At 35.3% G+C, this 17,778-nt stretch overlaps 2 protein-coding genes across 2 annotated transcripts in view; both read left to right on the forward strand.

The window, feature by feature from the left end:
• LOC145679528 (polyamine-transporting ATPase 13A3-like) overlaps positions 1 to 17,778 on the forward strand; it is a 161,219-nt gene that overhangs the window by 15,649 nt on the left and 127,792 nt on the right. The window contains exons 2-3 of the mRNA XM_081750106.1: positions 2,147 to 2,297; positions 3,893 to 4,027. Coding sequence (XP_081606232.1) covers positions 2,147 to 2,297; positions 3,893 to 4,027 — 286 coding nt within the window. The remainder of the gene's footprint in view (positions 1 to 2,146; positions 2,298 to 3,892; positions 4,028 to 17,778) is intronic.
• LOC145679858 (uncharacterized) lies at positions 12,722 to 16,567 on the forward strand. The gene has a single exon (XM_081750380.1). The coding sequence runs from the start codon at positions 14,081 to 14,083 to the stop codon at positions 15,407 to 15,409; it is 1,329 nt and encodes a 442-aa protein (XP_081606506.1). The 5' UTR covers positions 12,722 to 14,080; the 3' UTR covers positions 15,410 to 16,567.

The raw sequence follows: 17,778 nt of genomic DNA on the forward strand, positions 1-17,778 counted from the left end.
TTAAAACTTTGTACCTTTTGCATCTTTCCCTTCTCCTTTCATCTAAACATTTAACCTGGAAAGAGGGGCCGCGGTGGCTCAGTGGTAGAGCGCTCACCTCTGGTGCTTGGGGTCCCGGGTTCGATCCCACGGTGGACAAACACCGTGTGCGTGGGTTTCCTCAGGGTTCTCCCGTTTCCTCCCACTTTCTTCATTCCACCATTTCATTCATTATTCATCATCACCGTCTCCTTTAGCCTCACCGGCATAACCGTGGGGCGTAAAACTCAAAGATTTCATTTCATTTTTTAACCTGGAAAGAATTACCATATACCACAATTATCATTCCCCACGTAACTAACACGCGGAGTGTTGCTAACACCCCGCGCTACGAACTGTTGTTGTGAGTATTCGTAAGAGAAGAATGTCCCTTGCTCATATTACTACAATGATGACAACCAAGACATATCGAAAAGAAATTATTAACTTTTGTCTTCAAATAATTATAAACAGTGTAAGGAATAATAATAATAATAATAATAATAATAATAATAATAATAATAATAATAATAATAATAATAATAATAATAATAAACAACTTTATATGCAATAAATGTAATAATAACTTTATTTTTCCCAGTGATTTTTGTTTGTACTGAAAATGCATAGAACCTCTTTGAAAACAAAATTATTGTGCATTTTATTTACAAAACACGATAAATAATACCTGTATAATTATGTTACAAAATTGAATTTAAAAGAATATTTTCCTTCGAGTGTTTGTTAATATCCGCGCCGAATCTTATGTTATAAAACAGCGCTCCAGTAAGAAATGGTTAAGAAAAATAAGTCCATTGCGTGGATAAGTGTATTTCTTTTTAACCTATCTGTAGAACCCATGTAATTTATTTAGTAACGCCAGTGTTGGAAATTGATGGCTAAAAGTAGGTTCTTTTGCATAAGTTGTTTGTTAATACGTCATCGTTGATGCAATGTTTTTTTTTTTTTTTTTTTGGGGGGGTGCAAGCCGTTTTCATTTACTCCTAGTTTTGATATTGATGTTTCAGTTCCTTGTATCATTCTCTTTATAACAGGTACACTTCATTGGTCCAACGTAGGCTAAGGTCGACTAACCAACAACTTTCCGTCTATTAACCAACAATTTCAAATTCGCATTCATAATGATAATTTTATATGTTTCAAAGATCTTACGTAGGCAATTAGTTGTGGTTGGCAAATACTCAGCAAAGTTACCAATTTACAACTTAGGACCAGCGGTGGCCGTTGGGTAGTCTTACAGCTTCCAACTATTGGGTGTAGTATCTGGACTGCTAGGACTAGTAATCTTATATATCGAAAATCAGGTTGAGTTTGAATTTCAGCTGGGTAATCTCATGAAGTTCCTCGTACATTGGATCTTTAAGACACATAATTTCCATTTCATAAACTGATTTCACATTTTTGTGATAGGTGTTTCTCCTTTGACTCTGTTGCCACACACCTAAATTCTCTATTATATACTAACGTTTAATGTTATCCTAAAAAAGTAAGAAGGAAGTTTTCTTAAGCATTATTGTGCTCCACAGGGTGTATATTTGTCCCAGAAAGAAGTGTTAGTTGACAAAGGAAATTGTTGGGTGTTCCACTCACGTATTGTAAACATACAGTGTCATTTCTTTTATATTATACCTCTATGCATGCTATAAAAACAAAGAAAAATATTTACGAGCACATCTGTAGATCATAACAAAATGACAGTTTATTACGTAATGTATCATAAACGAATTGGAATATCTTCCTAGTTTTCTCTCATACGCTCGTGAAATTTAAATAATTTTATTCCAATCAAATAGTTTTGGATTTCGTCTGACAAAAATTGTAATATTTCCGTAAAATGTTATAATTACATCCATTAGAAAAGATACGAGGTAGGTAGTTCCAATGAATTACTTAGTTGCAGATGAAATTGTAAAATAATTTTAGACGGGAAATCAAATTAGTTAAAATAATTATTTTTATGAACTATATGTTTGACTACTATATAATTTTTTTGTAAGTATATATAAGAATGCATAAACTCTGCTGTCAGAATTATATTAGAATTAGAATTTTCTATTAGAATTTTCTTTGAGTATCTTCTAATTGTATTATTTCTGTCTTCTTCCAGAGGTCTTGATGAAGGCGTCACTGTTGGCTTTTTCCATGATCTCTCTACCAAAGGCTTAGAGGAGCAAGTAGTGACCGAAAGGAGAAGGATATATGGCGAGAATATCATTAACGTCCCTGTCAGATCTGTCTGGGAACTGGTCTTCCAGGAGGTTTGTTATATTAATATGATAATTAATCGTAATTTAAACAATCTGCATGTTATTAAAACAAGGAAATAACAACAAAATTAAACCTACCTACTCGATACGGTTTTGAACTACCTTTAACGTGAAGCTCAGTTTTCATTCGTATGTGAAGTAAGGCATATACGAGCATATTTCCAAAAGTTTCTGGCCTGACACTGAAATCATGGCACTAAATTTGGGCTGTAGGGTGCTCGGTCAGTTTTCTCGAAGCCACTGTATTTCACTGTAGCCTTGGCAGTCATGTAGACTGGAACGTTGTTACCATGCAGTATCCAAGCTCAATACTAGGTGACTGATTCAAATGACAACCTGCAACGAACTGACACAGCTAGCCAGTTCACACTTGGACATTATTTCTTCCATAGATGGCACCATATGCAATGAACGGCTTACTACCAATGACACGATATTTTAGTGCAGGCTGGAAACACCTTCATAGCTCATAACTTATTTCCAGAGGGATAGTGAACCATACGTACTTCATGCAATGAAACAATCAGTTGCGGAAATCTGCGCCGGATTCGGTGCTCTAAAACTATCCATAAACATTCAATAAAGTTTAGGTCAGGGAATTAAGCTGGCCACGGAAAGTGTTACATTTTGTGCTGATATTTGACAAACCAGGGTTGCTTTGCTGTTCTGGAACTATACTTATATCATAGGACGCATCTGATCATCTAAAATAATCATTGACACCAATTCATCTTTAGAGAGCATTATTATAGTACCAACGAAATGTCATGAAATTTTGGCCCGCACGAGTATAGAGTCTCCGCCATGTTTAACGGTAATAAACAGCAGTTTTAAGTATACGCCTCTCTGCGCATCTACCGCATATAAACCCGGTCTGCTGTTGGAAACGAAGAGAAAGAAGACACTGGATGTACTTTGAGGAAGCTTTTCGCGGAAGCAACATTTACCTATGTGACTTTCCTTTAGAGCCGCTACTGCTTGTTATCATTCTCATTTGCAAACTCAATGTAAAAGCAACAATTATTGACAGTAGTGGGTTAGCCAGAAAATCATCTTAAGAGAGGGTAATAATTGACTGACCAAAAGGAGCACGTTCAAGTGAATGATCCAGCTGTCACCGCATCAGCTCCCAGGCGTCACTATGTTTGGCTTTATATAAACGAGCTCGCTACCTTGCTCCTCAATTATCACATGTTGTTGGGTGATAACTTGAAAAATATTAGTACTACATAAAAAAAAAAAACGTACTGCTTGTAAGCAGAGAAAATTTTCGATAGCACTGTACTAAAAGAGGAATACTTGAACCTTTTCCCTACCTAAGACAGTAAATGACAATGATTTTACTATTTCTATTCATACATTAATTTAGAAAAAAGTATCGAAATCGATTTTTTTTAAAGAATCAACAAATTTGTGTACGAAATTTCCAGTAGACTGTAATTAGAAATCTGTATGCATTTTCCCTAACTATGCTTTCAGTGATTAGTTCTAAGTTAGACATTTTACACTTTGCCTGTAACCTAGATTTGTTATTCCAAATATCTTGAACATTTTTACAATGCTTTGTAACTTTCTTAACCTTACAGGCTGTGAATCCATTTTATATTTTCCAAGTGTACACAGTGACACTCTGGGCCATCCAACACTATTACAACTACGCTGTTGTGGTTGCTGTTCTCTCAATTATATCCATATCAGCAACTGTTTGGGAAACTCGAAAGGTAAGCAAAAATAAACTAGTATGCGTCATAAATTTTAACTGAATGAAAGTTGTATAACCTACCACTTATTTCAAAGATCTTCAATATACAATTTGGCTTCTGTACAACAACTCCCTGGCACATAATGTATGCTTCTAAAGACTGAAGGAAAAAAATTGTATCTATTTTTTCATAGTTGTAACAATTAAAGTCTCTTTTATCCCTGGAGTCTAGCAAACCTTTAGAAATAGGTTTGGGCATTTTGAAAGACTCTTGATTGCAAGAAGACAATGTACTTAGAACTAGGCAAGAAAAACAGATGTAGGGTTATGCATTTACGTATACTTGTTCCGCCCGAACCTTCGGTTATCTTCGCTATACAGTATAGATAAAATTCGTGCTTAATTAAAACGTATAAATGTTTACATTTAACTTTCTTCTAAGTTAGCTCAACAACTATCCCCGGTTAAGCCACCAGAGGAATACTTCGCAAGATGACAAAACGAGCATAAGTTAAATTGCTCATTGGACATGATCCATCCTTCACACAAAGACAACAGTCTCTGTCGTTCAATCATTGTAGAGTAGCGTGTGTAAAAATATAGCTACATGCAATGAATGCGCCCGCCAAGTGTAAACTATGTGATGTAATTCGTTTCCTCCATGGAACTGCTAAGTTCCCTGAAATTCACAAATTAAACAGTTTAGATAGTAATTGCAATTGAAGCGCCCCGCAAGTGTGAACTAATGGCATAATTCGAGAAATAGAAAGAGATAAATAAGTTAAAATATGTTGAGTTCATAATATTCAAAGTTAGCAGAGTAAATGTTCTTCGCACAGGGAGAATACATTTCATTTTAGACATTAAGGGGTAAATTTGGATGTAAATCTGGATTGTTCTTCTCAGCGACCTCGAAAACTACGGATTTGACACTAATATCGGTCATTTTCGATCATATATATATATATATATATATATATATATATATATATATATATATATATATATATATATATATATATATATATATATCTTCCCCACTCCACCCCTAAGTTGGAGACTAAATTTGAATTTAAATGGTATCGGAAGTGTCACTGTTCGTCTGAGCGATCCCGAAAACTATGCATTCGGCACTAATATCGATCATTTTCGATCATTGTTTAATATATCCCCCTCCTCCAACCCCAAGTTGCACCGTCAAAGTGAAATGATCAAATCAATCCTAGGCTTGAACTTCATCTATGTTGTAAATTTGGTTGAGATCGGTCGGGTGGTTCAAAAGTTATTAAGTCACAAATGCAGTCACTTTAATTTTTATGTATTTTTCTGTATCTTCCCCTCCCCTATGTTGTATGTTGAAAATTTGATCGAGATCGGTTGGGTGCTTCAAGAGGTTCGAAGTCACAAACACAGTGACTTTCATTTTTATATATATAGATAGAGAACACTAATGCTACTAATGCTATCCAAAATTTTGCTTCAAATGCCACATTACTTGTGTTCTGATTTATGCACATCCTGTAATGTGAGTTGAATGTAAAAATTCCAATTTTTTTAAATCAATATTCTCACTTTATTTATGTTTCTTTATTGTTGATTCTTCTTGAATTTGTTTTTTGGGAGTGAAAACAAGCCTTTTTCACGTCAAACCCATTTAGAAACATTTTCTGTACGTTTGCATTATTATTATAACGTTCAAATCATTTTAAACCTGAAGCTGCAACAATGATATCTGCAAAGAACTCCCGCAAATACTGAATACAAGATTTACAAGAACTTTCCTGTGCTTACCTGACCTCAATATCTTTTTACTCTTTAATATTTAACCTGGGGTTAACATTTTCAAACAAGAGAAAATGAAAGAAAAAATAAGCATGGATTTCTTAGTGCTTCTTTTCATCTTTATGGCTACCATTAAAAGCAGTTTTAGTGTTTATAGTGTATTGACAAGTATTTATGGAGTTATAGGAGAAACGCAAATACATCTGCTCGGGGCAAAGAAAAAAATATCTATAAACACATACATTTTTTCCCCTTGCAAATGTCATCTTGAGGGACACTGACACCAAAAACTTTAACAACAACAAAAAATTGCTGATGTTAGAGTTGCATCTACGAGTTTGTCACGTCAAGTAAGATAATATCTTGGATAACCCACTTGGATCTGCCTAGTAATTTCATTTTACTTGGTGTTATTTCATTTTTAACAGACAGGGTGTGGCAAAATAAGCGGTTTATTTTATAGCGTATGAAATAAATGTTTGAATTAGGAATTGCTTTATTTTATACGTCTGTATTTATTGCTTGTTTGCCAGGACATTTAAAGATTCTAAAATAAAGTAGTATTATTTTGGATTTTCTGGTGTAATAACCTACTTTAGGAATTGTTATGCTGTATGAAAAACTGGCCTGTAGACTTCACACGAAAAGAAATAAAATTATCATTATAACTGGATGTAAGATAAAAAAAAAAGAAATGAAATCTTTAGTTTTACGTCCCACGATTATCCCTGTTAGGCTAAAGGAGACGGTGATGATGAGAAATGAATGAAATTGTGGAATGAAGAAAGTGCGAGGAAATGGGAGAACCCCGAGAAAATCCGCGAGCACGGTGTTTGTCCACCACAAAGTCTACACGGCGCGAGCTGGGATCGAACCAGGGACCCCAAGCATCAGGGGTGAACGCTCTACCACTGAGCCACCGCTCCCCCTCGATGTAAGGTAAAATGCCTACGTTACTGTAGAGGTATGATAACACTGAATACGTTGTCTATCTCCCTCTATATTACATATTATTATTATTATTATTATTATTATTATTATTATTATTATTATTATTATTATTATTATTATTATTATTATTATTATTATTATTATTATTAAGTATTCTCCCTTTTGCCAGGTCGTGGGACTAATGAGTTTTTCTTTTCAAATTTAAATTTGGGCCTGGAAATGTTTCTTCCACTTTTCTCAATCTTCAGTTTCTCTTTAAACTCCAATATTTTCTTCTATTTTCCAAATCATCGATCAGTTGTGTTCTTCTCCTTACTCCTCGTTTTCATTCCATCTTTCCTTCTATGGCAGTATGAAGATGAAAATTTCTTCGCAAGATGTGTCCAATCCAATTGGCCCTCCTACTAAGGATGGTGGCTAGTAGTGTCCTCTTCTCCGCTAACGTGTTAAAACGTCGTTGTTTGTTACTCTCTCTGTCCATTTTATCTTCTCCATTTTTCTCCAACACCACATTTCTTCTCTAACTACCGTAATGTCCAAGTTTCCGAACCATACAGTCGAATGCTCAATATGTAGTATTTGATTAACTTCTTAAGTCTAATATTGAGCCTGCTAGTTAAGAATGATCTTTTCTTGTTGAACACCTACGCTGTATGTTACCTATGCTTAAAGGCCTATTACCTATTCATTGCATTTTCTTTAAACTTAAGACTTCGTTGCTGTCACTACATTGAACTCCTGTTTAATAAAAGTTTCTTTTGCTTCCTAGAAATTTAAAAATAAGAAAAAAGTCTAGGTCTAGGTTAAGCTACCCACGCCCTCGACATATGCAAAGAGCATCACCACGACAACAAATATGAGCGAGCCATTGCTGCTAATATGGATTAGGACAAATTTAAAGAGAATTAGACAAGCACTCAAAGGTGAAAATGTACCAATCCACGTGTTCTTTCTTATTTTAAAACATATTCTGTTTACATGAGTAAAAATAGGATAATTGTTTTATATTTTTAAAAGTATGCTGCACCGAGAAAAAAAAACATATGTGGCGTACGTAAAAACGTAGGTTACCTGTGTAAATCCTGTCGTTTTTGGACTTAACGTACAGCAAACGTATAACTGAAAAAGTATATTTTATAGAGTACTTTCCGTATGAACGATAGAACTGTATATAGATGGTTAGGATCTCACATGCAGATGGACGTATGTAACATATAGCTGACGTACATAACATACGTATATGTATGTAATATACGGAAGACTTTTAGACGTCATACATCCTGCAACGGCATGATGTAGCATCTAAGCGGGAAAAATATGTACTATATGAATAACATAAGCTCCGTACTGATTTCCGTAACTGTGTATGATGAAAGACAATTATCAATCGATAACTTCAAAAAATACCTTGCTATCATGTGAAATCGCAATTAATGATTCCTTATAATGACTACCAAAGTGTATTAAATTAGAATATACTTAATGGTCTATCAATTCATTCGAAAGTGGCCCATAATTCCTTCTGCGGACTGTTGCGTGTACAGTACTGTAAAACTTTAAAGAGTGCTGTGTGAAGTCAAAAGAATGTTGGGAATAATTTATTTATTAGATATACTTGAAAAAATAAGTTTAAGCATCCTTCTTTAGAACGATGATGGCAAATTTATAATGAGCTACAAATCATGATAAAATAAGAAGCATACATGCAGCCAGAGAAATTAAATATAAATAAATAAATAAAAGTAAATATACGACAATATTAATTTAAGAAAACACTTCTATTCTGTGAGTCTATGTTTTATTCTATTTATTTTACTTCTTGTTTGATTAGAGCTATCTATGGTTAGCGTATGGATTTTTCACTCATGTAATTAGGAACCCACATTAAATGTAGGTTCATGTCTGACATAGCTCAGCTGCTGAAAGGGACACTAAACTCGAATCAACCAACTAACCATCTTGTTTCATATCTAAGCTAGGCCAATTACGATCTGAGCTATGAACATTTGAAAGCAATTCTATTAAGAAACTGTACCTTTTTCTAGAAATCGATCGGATACCAACTGCCTTACCTTCCAGAATGTGTAACCAATAGATCAGAAAAAAAAAATATTCTCAATTAAAAAACCTCGAGTTAGGTATGATATGCTAGCCAGCTATACTCTTCGTGTTATACATTGAGTTAAACAATGAACAAATCATATATGTTTATTTGCGGGCCGGGTGAAACATACTAGCTAGTCACACCCAGTCCACAGGCCGCCATTTTGCTACCCAGCTATAAAATAACATATCCCCTCCCTACAAGCAACTATTTGTTTCAAGATTATTTGAACACTATGCACGGCTCAGTTTATTTTTTTTTTTTATGTCTAGCGTCCGTTTTGAGTTAGATATTAGTGCCTATTTTCTGGATTATAACTGCTTAATTTACCTGTTTCCTTCAATTCTTTTAGTACCTGAATACCCAGTCTCTAATCATAGGCATTCTGCCATTACTGGCAGGTCACTTTTCCCAATAACTAGGGTTCTTAAATTACGACTTAACCAACCTCTTTGTTTTGACATAGAAGTTACATTCTTTCATATCATCTGCCAATACTCGTATTTAGTCTTCATCTCTTGTGCCTCGTTTTCTTCCGCCATACCTGTCATCAGAATACAATTCATTTTCACATAATTCAATAAGATTAAAAAAAAAAAAAAAAAAAACAGACTAGAAAAAAAGATGTTCTCAGTTTGACACGTTTGTATGTTTGCGATTGTATCAAGAACCGTTCGTAATATTTCGATGCGGTTTCCAATAATGGGACAATTTCCAAAGAAGATTTTTACGTATAAAGTATTTGAAAATCATAATACGTAATCAAATAATTCTAACCCTCTTTACGTCCTCGTTTGGAGTTTACACATAGGGCCCTCGGGTCCATTTGGAACCATTACACATTTTCTCGTCTTTTTTCATGTATGTGCTTGAGCACATGTTGGAGTAATAAACCGATTTTATTTATTTGCGTGTCATCGTTAAAACATCTTGACTTGTGGACTAAAATATTGACCATTGTACAAGGGCGTAAGAGTGAAATGTGCACATCACTCTTACGCCCTTGTACAAATTGTGAGTAGTTTTATATATACTCATGCACAAGTCGTTAAGATATTGATTTATGTAATAAACTTTTGTTTATATTTCGTTCGTAGTCCTATGCACATATTCTAACATAGTAGCTTTACGTAATTACTTGTTGAAAATATTTAGACTACCCTATCAGGATCCTGCCGCCTACAGTCGAATAATTTGTCCATGCCGACCAGATGTCGCGGTAGGATTGCCGGCGCCGAACACCGACGTCTTTCCACGCGATTTTCGACCGCGACGAATAGTTGCCTTGCCGAGCAGTCGTAAAGGCGCAGTAAATGCGCCATTCCTGCCGTCAAAAAGAGTTGGCAGAACGTCGGAAAGAGGCCATTCCGACTGTTTTGCCGACTCTGACGGTCGGCAACAGTCGGCAAAGGACATTTTATTTTACGATTTTCGACCACTTGCCGCCTCGGCAAAAGGTCGGCAACTTTGAAGAAGTAGATAGTCGTGCCGCAATTCCTCTTTCCGACCGCGACTTCCTGATGGGGTACAATAAGGGAAATAATGTAATACATAATCCGTTATACAAAATACTGATTCAATATTTCTTTCGGAGCACAAATGCGCATACCCACACACAAATATACAGTAAATCTGAAAGTGTATGTCCATAGACAGTTGAAATATTATGGTGTATAATGTGAATGGAAGGATTTCAAATGTATCCGGGAAAAATAGGTAGTGGTATAAACGCAAGGAGGATGGGGCTGGTCAGACATTAATATTATATCCATACAATATATAATGAAAATTAATGTGTTGTAATGTCCCACATGCTTATGTTTACAAACACCGAACATGTACAGCTGCATATGACAGAGACGGCAACGACATCGCCGTTCACATGAAGAAGAGGAAACAGCAGCGCCACCGCGTCAACTTGCCCATGTATAAACGAGAGGATTCCATGGGCAGCTGTCGGTTTTGACTGGTCAAATTCCCTTTCTTGGCTTGCGGTGGAGCCTAGGAAATATTTAATACTTTGCCCAAACCCAAAGCCTTAGCTTGCAGTGGAGCCTTGGGGGAAACATAACATCTCTTTCTGCTTGCAGTGGAGTACCAAGATATTGCTAATCACAACCCAGTCTAGCTTGCAGTGGAGCTTTGTCGGAATCCCTCTCTGTTTGCACTGGAGCAGTGACTCGCTACTGAGGAATCCTTCCCAAGACCGTCAGGCCGAGGGGACACCTAATCCTACCTAATATTAGAGAATTTACATTATTGTACTATCACTATAAAATGTTGTTTTTAGAGAATTTAGCATTAAAAAACGGTAGTGGGAAACGATTCCGGATTATAATTTGCTCTACCTATTCCTGCACAAGCAGAACTTTACAATATCCATCAATGACACTGATGCTTGCCCCTTCAAGCGAAAATTTGCTGTTGCACCACTGGTTACAGGTGAAAAGTGAAAGCAAGAGTACTAGAGTGAACGAAAACCTCACTGATCGAATATAGTATACAAATGAGTGAATTGCGCAAAAACTTGCCAATTTCTCAAAACTTGACTACGATTTCTCACCATATTTGAAAGAAATTCTTTTCGTTTCTGCCTCCTCTATGAATTTCTCGTTTTGTGGGAAATTTCCCGCCATTGTCCAAAAATGATAGAGTTTACCAAAGCAACGCGTGATCATAAACAGTTGCATCTTAGAGAGCAGTGGTCCGAATACAGCATAAAATCTACATAGTAAATTGTATGGGTCCAAATGGACTCAGAGGGACTTAAGTGTAAAACATTTTATAGCTCTCTAATTTAAACACATACGGCGATCATATTAATTATATATGCAAACATAGTAAAATAAATACAAATCATACAGTATGAGAAGTTCAGATTACATTGTAATGCGTCCCTATTCTCTATCTGTTCGGGATGCATTACATATTACGTATTTCTTATATTATTATTTATTTGTTCAATTTTATCTGTTTAATGTTTAATACTTTTAGTTTGAATTTAATGTAGGTAATAAGTCCGGTAATCTGTACCTGAAGATATTTTCAGTAAAAAGAAAACGAAGAAGAAAAATTGAATTGATAAATGTACTTCTATGAGATTCTATTTTGCGATTTTTCAAACGATTCTTTTTGTGTTTTAAATATTGGCGAATATAAGCGGTAAGATTACGAATCGATTAAATACTATTTTAAAATAATTAATTAAGTAACATTCGTGCTTTGGAGTGAAATTAGACATTCCAGCGTTCGCAGAATAAGAAGAAATTTTATATTACATGGTAACCATAGGATTATAGAATAATTTCGAAACCAGGAGGTTAAGATGAAAACGATGCTGCTCTAAAAGTTTTAGGTTGGGAGAGATCTATCTCTCTCTCCCATATTATTTTGCCACCAGGAATAACCAACATTATGAATTTCTGAACATAATAAATATCTTGACAAACCTTATCCAAATTTCATGTATCCTCTTAAACAATCAATTTATAATATTCAGGCCGTTTTAGCTGTAGAATACGTACTTCAAAAATTTTCAAATACAAGACAAAATATGCATCTACTATATTTTAACATAATATACATCATAGATATGTGTTTTACATTTTATATTCTGTTCAATCATCCATCTGAGAGATGTAGGATGTTATCTGTTATTTGATCAACCTGGTGTCTACATATTGAAGATGTCTTCTGTATAACCGGTACTGCTGCCATTGCTAATGATTAAAATGAAGAAAAAATAAATATTAGACAATTATATGATGCACTAAAGCAAAATAATGTAAACATAGGAATATAAGCATTGCTACGAAGAAACATGGAACGGAAATGAAGCGAATGTATAACTACGGAAGTTTAAATGATATAAAATAATTTAAATAGTAATAAAAAAAATATAAAATAAGTTTGATAATAATAATAATAATATCTAATGTAAAAAAAAGAAATAAATGTGGTACTTACCGACAACAGGGCATCATCATAATCATCTATAACGAAGATATCCAGGAACTCTAAAAATAACTTTTTAGACTAGAACAACAATAAAATATAGAATATCAGCTAAAATATGTAAACACAAGTATATCTATGTATGAAGTTTTACTATTTATCTTACGCCTAACATTTCCAAAATCGTACTCTGAATTAAATACAATACTTACCTGTTAACAAATGGTCTTCAATATTACGATGTTATGACAAGTATTATGTTATGTATGATTTGTGGTATTCTCGGGTTTCGATACCAATCAGAATACAAAATGTAAATTGAAGAATTGTATACTCGAACTTTCATTTGTATATTCCTAGAAAGTCATGATTAAAGGTTTTCTGTATTTATTAATTATTTAGATCTGTATTTTTTTTTAAATTATGAAAATACGTGAGGATTACACATAAGTCTCACCTCGCGTTGTGATTTGTATTTTTGCTTCCATGTACTCACGTCATTACCGCGAACCAAGAATTTTCCCCATTTTAGGAAAATGGGGTGGCGTATCCACTGGGCCACAGATGCTCACTTCTTCGCGGATGGAGACTAAGCCCGAAGGACGACACTGCATCTTCAATTTTGACAGTTGCGCATACCTGCGATATCGGCAGCTGAAGGTTAAATACTTGTGATTGGGTTGCAAATATGATGGATCCAGAAAACACCATACGGATTGACGCGCGTCTGCACCACACAAGTAAGACATCGGATGCTTGCCAGAGCAGGAGTATTACAAAATGGCGAACCAGCAACGGATTTGTTGTCATGGTAACAACCGTAAAAGGTAATGATGTTGAGAAGTTAAGGAAATATGGTGTACTGTTTGTGATCCTAAGTAAATTTTTCGAGAAAAGTGTTTAAGATAAATATTATATGAAAGTTTTATATGTACAATTTTAAAGTGTTCTCTTCAATTTTGGAGTGAATGGTGGCATTAGAAGAGAGGGGAGAAGAGAAGAGCTCTTCCAATCAAATGTTTAAAAAAATGGCAGAAAGTGATAGTAGTGGTAGTGTACTCTGTGTATGTTGCAAGGACGAAAATGTCAAAGACAGTGCAACAGAACAAATGCTGAAAAACAAAAAAACTAATAGCTTGTGACGACTGTGGTTCGTGGAATCATTTCAGTTGTGTTAAGCTAAATGAGGACGAATATGACTATTGGAGTAAGGATCAGGTCAGGTGGATTTGTGAACCATGCAAATTAAAACAAAATCTGAATGAAGAGAGTGTGGTGGAAATGTCTGCAAGTGTAGTAACAGAGCCGGAAGTAAACAATCCTGCAGAGAAGAAGAAAACAAGAAGTGATACTGAAGAAGAGAAGTCGAAAAGAGAAAAGAAGAACGATACTGAAGAAAAGAGGTCGAAGAGAGAAAGGAAGAAAAGAAGCGATACTGAAGAAGAAAATTCGAAAAGAGAAAGAAAGAAAAGGAGTGATACTGAAGAAGAGAAGTCAAAAAGAGAAAAGAAGAAAAGAAACGATACTGAAGAAGAGAGGTCGAAAAGAAAAAGGAAGAAAAGAAGCGATACTGAAGAAGAGAATTCGAAAAGAGAAAGGAAGAAAAGAAACGATACTGAAGAAGAAAAGTCGCAAAAAGAAAACAAGAAAAGAAACGATATTGAAGAAGACAAGTCGCAAAGAGAAAGGAAGAAAAGAAGCGATACTGAAGAAGAGAGGTCGAAGAGGGAAAGGAAGAAAAGAACCGATACTAAAAAGGAAAAAAGACAGTCGAAACGTGATACTGATGACGAAAAGAAACATAGGACAGAGATGAAAGAAAGTGAGAATATAGAAACTAATAGTATGAAAACAAAACCCGTTCTGGAAGACAAAATTGAAGAAGAGAAAAAAGAAAGAAAGAAGTCGAAACGTGATATGGAAGGCGAAAAGAAGCATAAGGGAGAAAAGAAAGGAAGTAACAATATAGAAACTAATAGGGAGAAAATAAAATCCGATCTGCAAAGTAGAATTGAGGAAAAGAAAAGAGAAATAAAGAAGTCGAAAAGCTATATTGAGAGTGAAAATAAGAAAAGAGAGAAGAAAGAAGGTAGTAAAATAGAAGCTAAAAAGAAGAAGACAAATTCTGATATTGAAAATAATAAAAGCAAGAAGAGAGAAAAGGAGGAAAGCAATGGTAGAAAAATTGGAAGCAGAGAGAAGAAATATGAAACAGAAGATGGGAAAAAGCAAGAAGAAAGGAAAAAGCAAGATAGAAAAAATTTTAAAAGGAGAGATTTTGAGGACAAACATAAAAGAAGAGAGAAGAAACGTTTAGAGATTAATAAAGAGAGTGATGATCAGTTGGAGAAAACCTTAAAAGAAATGAAAAGGAAGTCTACAAAAGAGAAACAAATGAAAATTCACAATAGGAAACATGATAAAGAAACCCCGTTTGTTGGTTTTTGGGAAAAGACAACAGAAGAACATGAGAAGATACTGACAGATGTCGATGAGATTAATTTTAACGAGATGACCCAGAATGAGTTTTTGCGGTTTATCTGCAAACAAAATAAGCAGTTTCAGAAAGAACTGAATATTAATATAAGTCGTAGTTTCGAACAATGTTAATCCTACTGGTATAATAAGATGGGCGAACTCAGACAGGAGATAGGTGAGTTCAAGATCGAGGTTAAAAAGGATGTAAATGAGAAACTGGAGAAAATAAAAGGAGAAATCCATGAAGTAAAACGAAAGGAAGAGGAAAAGAAGGAGAAAATTGATGAAGTTGAATCCACAATAGAATCAATGGTTACATGGCAGGATAGTGTGAATACTCTAATTTGCGACATAAAGTCCGACCAGGAGAAACGGAAGGAAGAAATATATAGAACTCATGTAAAGTTATTAATGTTCGAAGGAGAAGTGGACAGACGAGTTAAAACTCTGGAGGAAGGATTTCAAACCCTTGGAATAGATAGAAACATACACAATACCCATGAACTTAGCGAAAATAAATTTGAAAACACACTGCCACGTGTTGCTAGTGTCACCACAAGTTATACAAATTCCGTTGTTACAACGGTAAGTCAATCACAGTCCCAGCCCATTTATGTGATGACATCTGCATTAAAAGATAATAAAACAGAAACCGATTCGCGAATTATAAGTAGAGTCGCAGAAGAACAATGTCAGCCACTTAAACACCATGTGACAGGAAGTTTGAATGATGCAACAAAAAGAACTGAGCCAGCGGTACAACAGATGGTTGAACCTTCCCCTATGTTCGAATTAAATGACAATGATAACGAAATTGAAGGACAAAGAATAAAGTTCGGCGACCTTCGCGATTTTCCGAAATTTGACGGGCAATTCAATGGCGCTGCTAAAACATTTCTGGATAAGCTCACAAGGACATTGAATTTGTTTCAGTTATCTGAAAAAAACAAGTTGGTTGTTGCATCATTATGTCTAACTAGATCGGCTGAGGCATGGTTTAGGAGTGTCGAGGGTGAATTGAAAACATACGAGGATTTTGTGCGACGCTTTGAAAGACAATATCTGTCTCAACGAGTAGAGCGGGCCCAGAAAAGGCAACTACAACTTATGCGGTATGATAAAAATAAATATCAGACAGTTTCAGATTTTGCGTGGGCTCTAGTGCAGAAATATCAAAGTATAACAAGTGTTGTGGACGAAGAAGAACTCAAAGATTTAATCTTGAATAGCATTCCGGCTGATGATGCGAAGATTTTACGTGGTACACCCAGTAAAAACGTGGATGATTTGCTCCTGCGCATAGCGGAAATACAGGACTACAGTGACAGTGATTATCGAAGAGGCACTGTGGAAAGCCGAGACCATAATCGTAAAATGTATCAACGACCACAAGTACATTATGTGAAAAAATCTAACACTGATACTTCGGTTCAGACTGAAGTAACTGGTGTTAAGGACACACTGTCTACCCCGAGTCCTCTTACTACGAATGCACCAAATGGAGGAAACAGCTATGAGAAGAGGAGTAATATGCCCAGACCGAGAAGGAGACGATGCGGATTTCCTAATTATAGTCCTCCACCACCCTGGTACCAAAGTCCGTATTGGTGGAGAAATAATGAATTGCGACAAAATACAGCCGATTCGACAGGAGAGTCAGCAAAACAGCCAACACCGACAAAATCATCAGCGTCGGTTCAGACTGTTACTCTTGGTAATTCGGAAAACGTATAGCGCAGCCAAATATTGAGAGGGAAGTTGGGTGCGCTACATCAAATATACACCCTCTCAACAAGTATAAACCAACTTTGTCATCAAAATTCGACAATGATTTATACTATATGGTATCTTTTATTATAGAAGACGATGAAGAGGAAAGATCAATGACGGACGAAGTTTATACTTACCCATCACCTACTATTCATGGTACAATAGGAGGAATTCCCCTTACTTGCGTTTTAGATTCTGGGGCAGAAGTAAATTTGTTATCTGACAATATTTGGAAGCAAATAGTAAAGAATTTTCCTTCAGCTAAACTACGCCCGCAATCAACAGTGAAACTAGGAACTTTTACTGATAAAGAAAATGTACAAGTTAAAGGCCGTCAATTATTAACGATTAATATATGTGGACATCTCTTTGAAACACATTTATTTATTGTGAAAAATATGAAACCCGATTTGCTTCTGGGCAGTCCATTTTTAAATAGTACCAAATGTGTTATAGATAGTGGAAAGCGCGAAGTTAAGCTGACGGACAATGTTGGGGAAGAATTAACCATAGATATCTCAAAACCAGGATTTTTACATTTATCTCTCCCTTCTGTGAATCTAGTTGAGTATATCAAAGAGCCAACAATAACAAATGAGTGTCTTGAAGTCCCAAATTCAGAGCCCAATGTTACAGAGGAAGAACTAAGGACCATGGTGGATAACAGGTCGGATCTAGAAGAGGAACATAAAGAAAAGTTATTTGATCTATTGGTGAAGTACCGTCACATG

The sequence above is a fragment of the Thermobia domestica genome, chromosome 2, assembly GCF_964235325.1.
Source record: "Thermobia domestica chromosome 2, izTheDome1.hap1.1, whole genome shotgun sequence".
Taxonomy (NCBI): Eukaryota; Metazoa; Arthropoda; class Insecta; order Zygentoma; family Lepismatidae; genus Thermobia; species Thermobia domestica.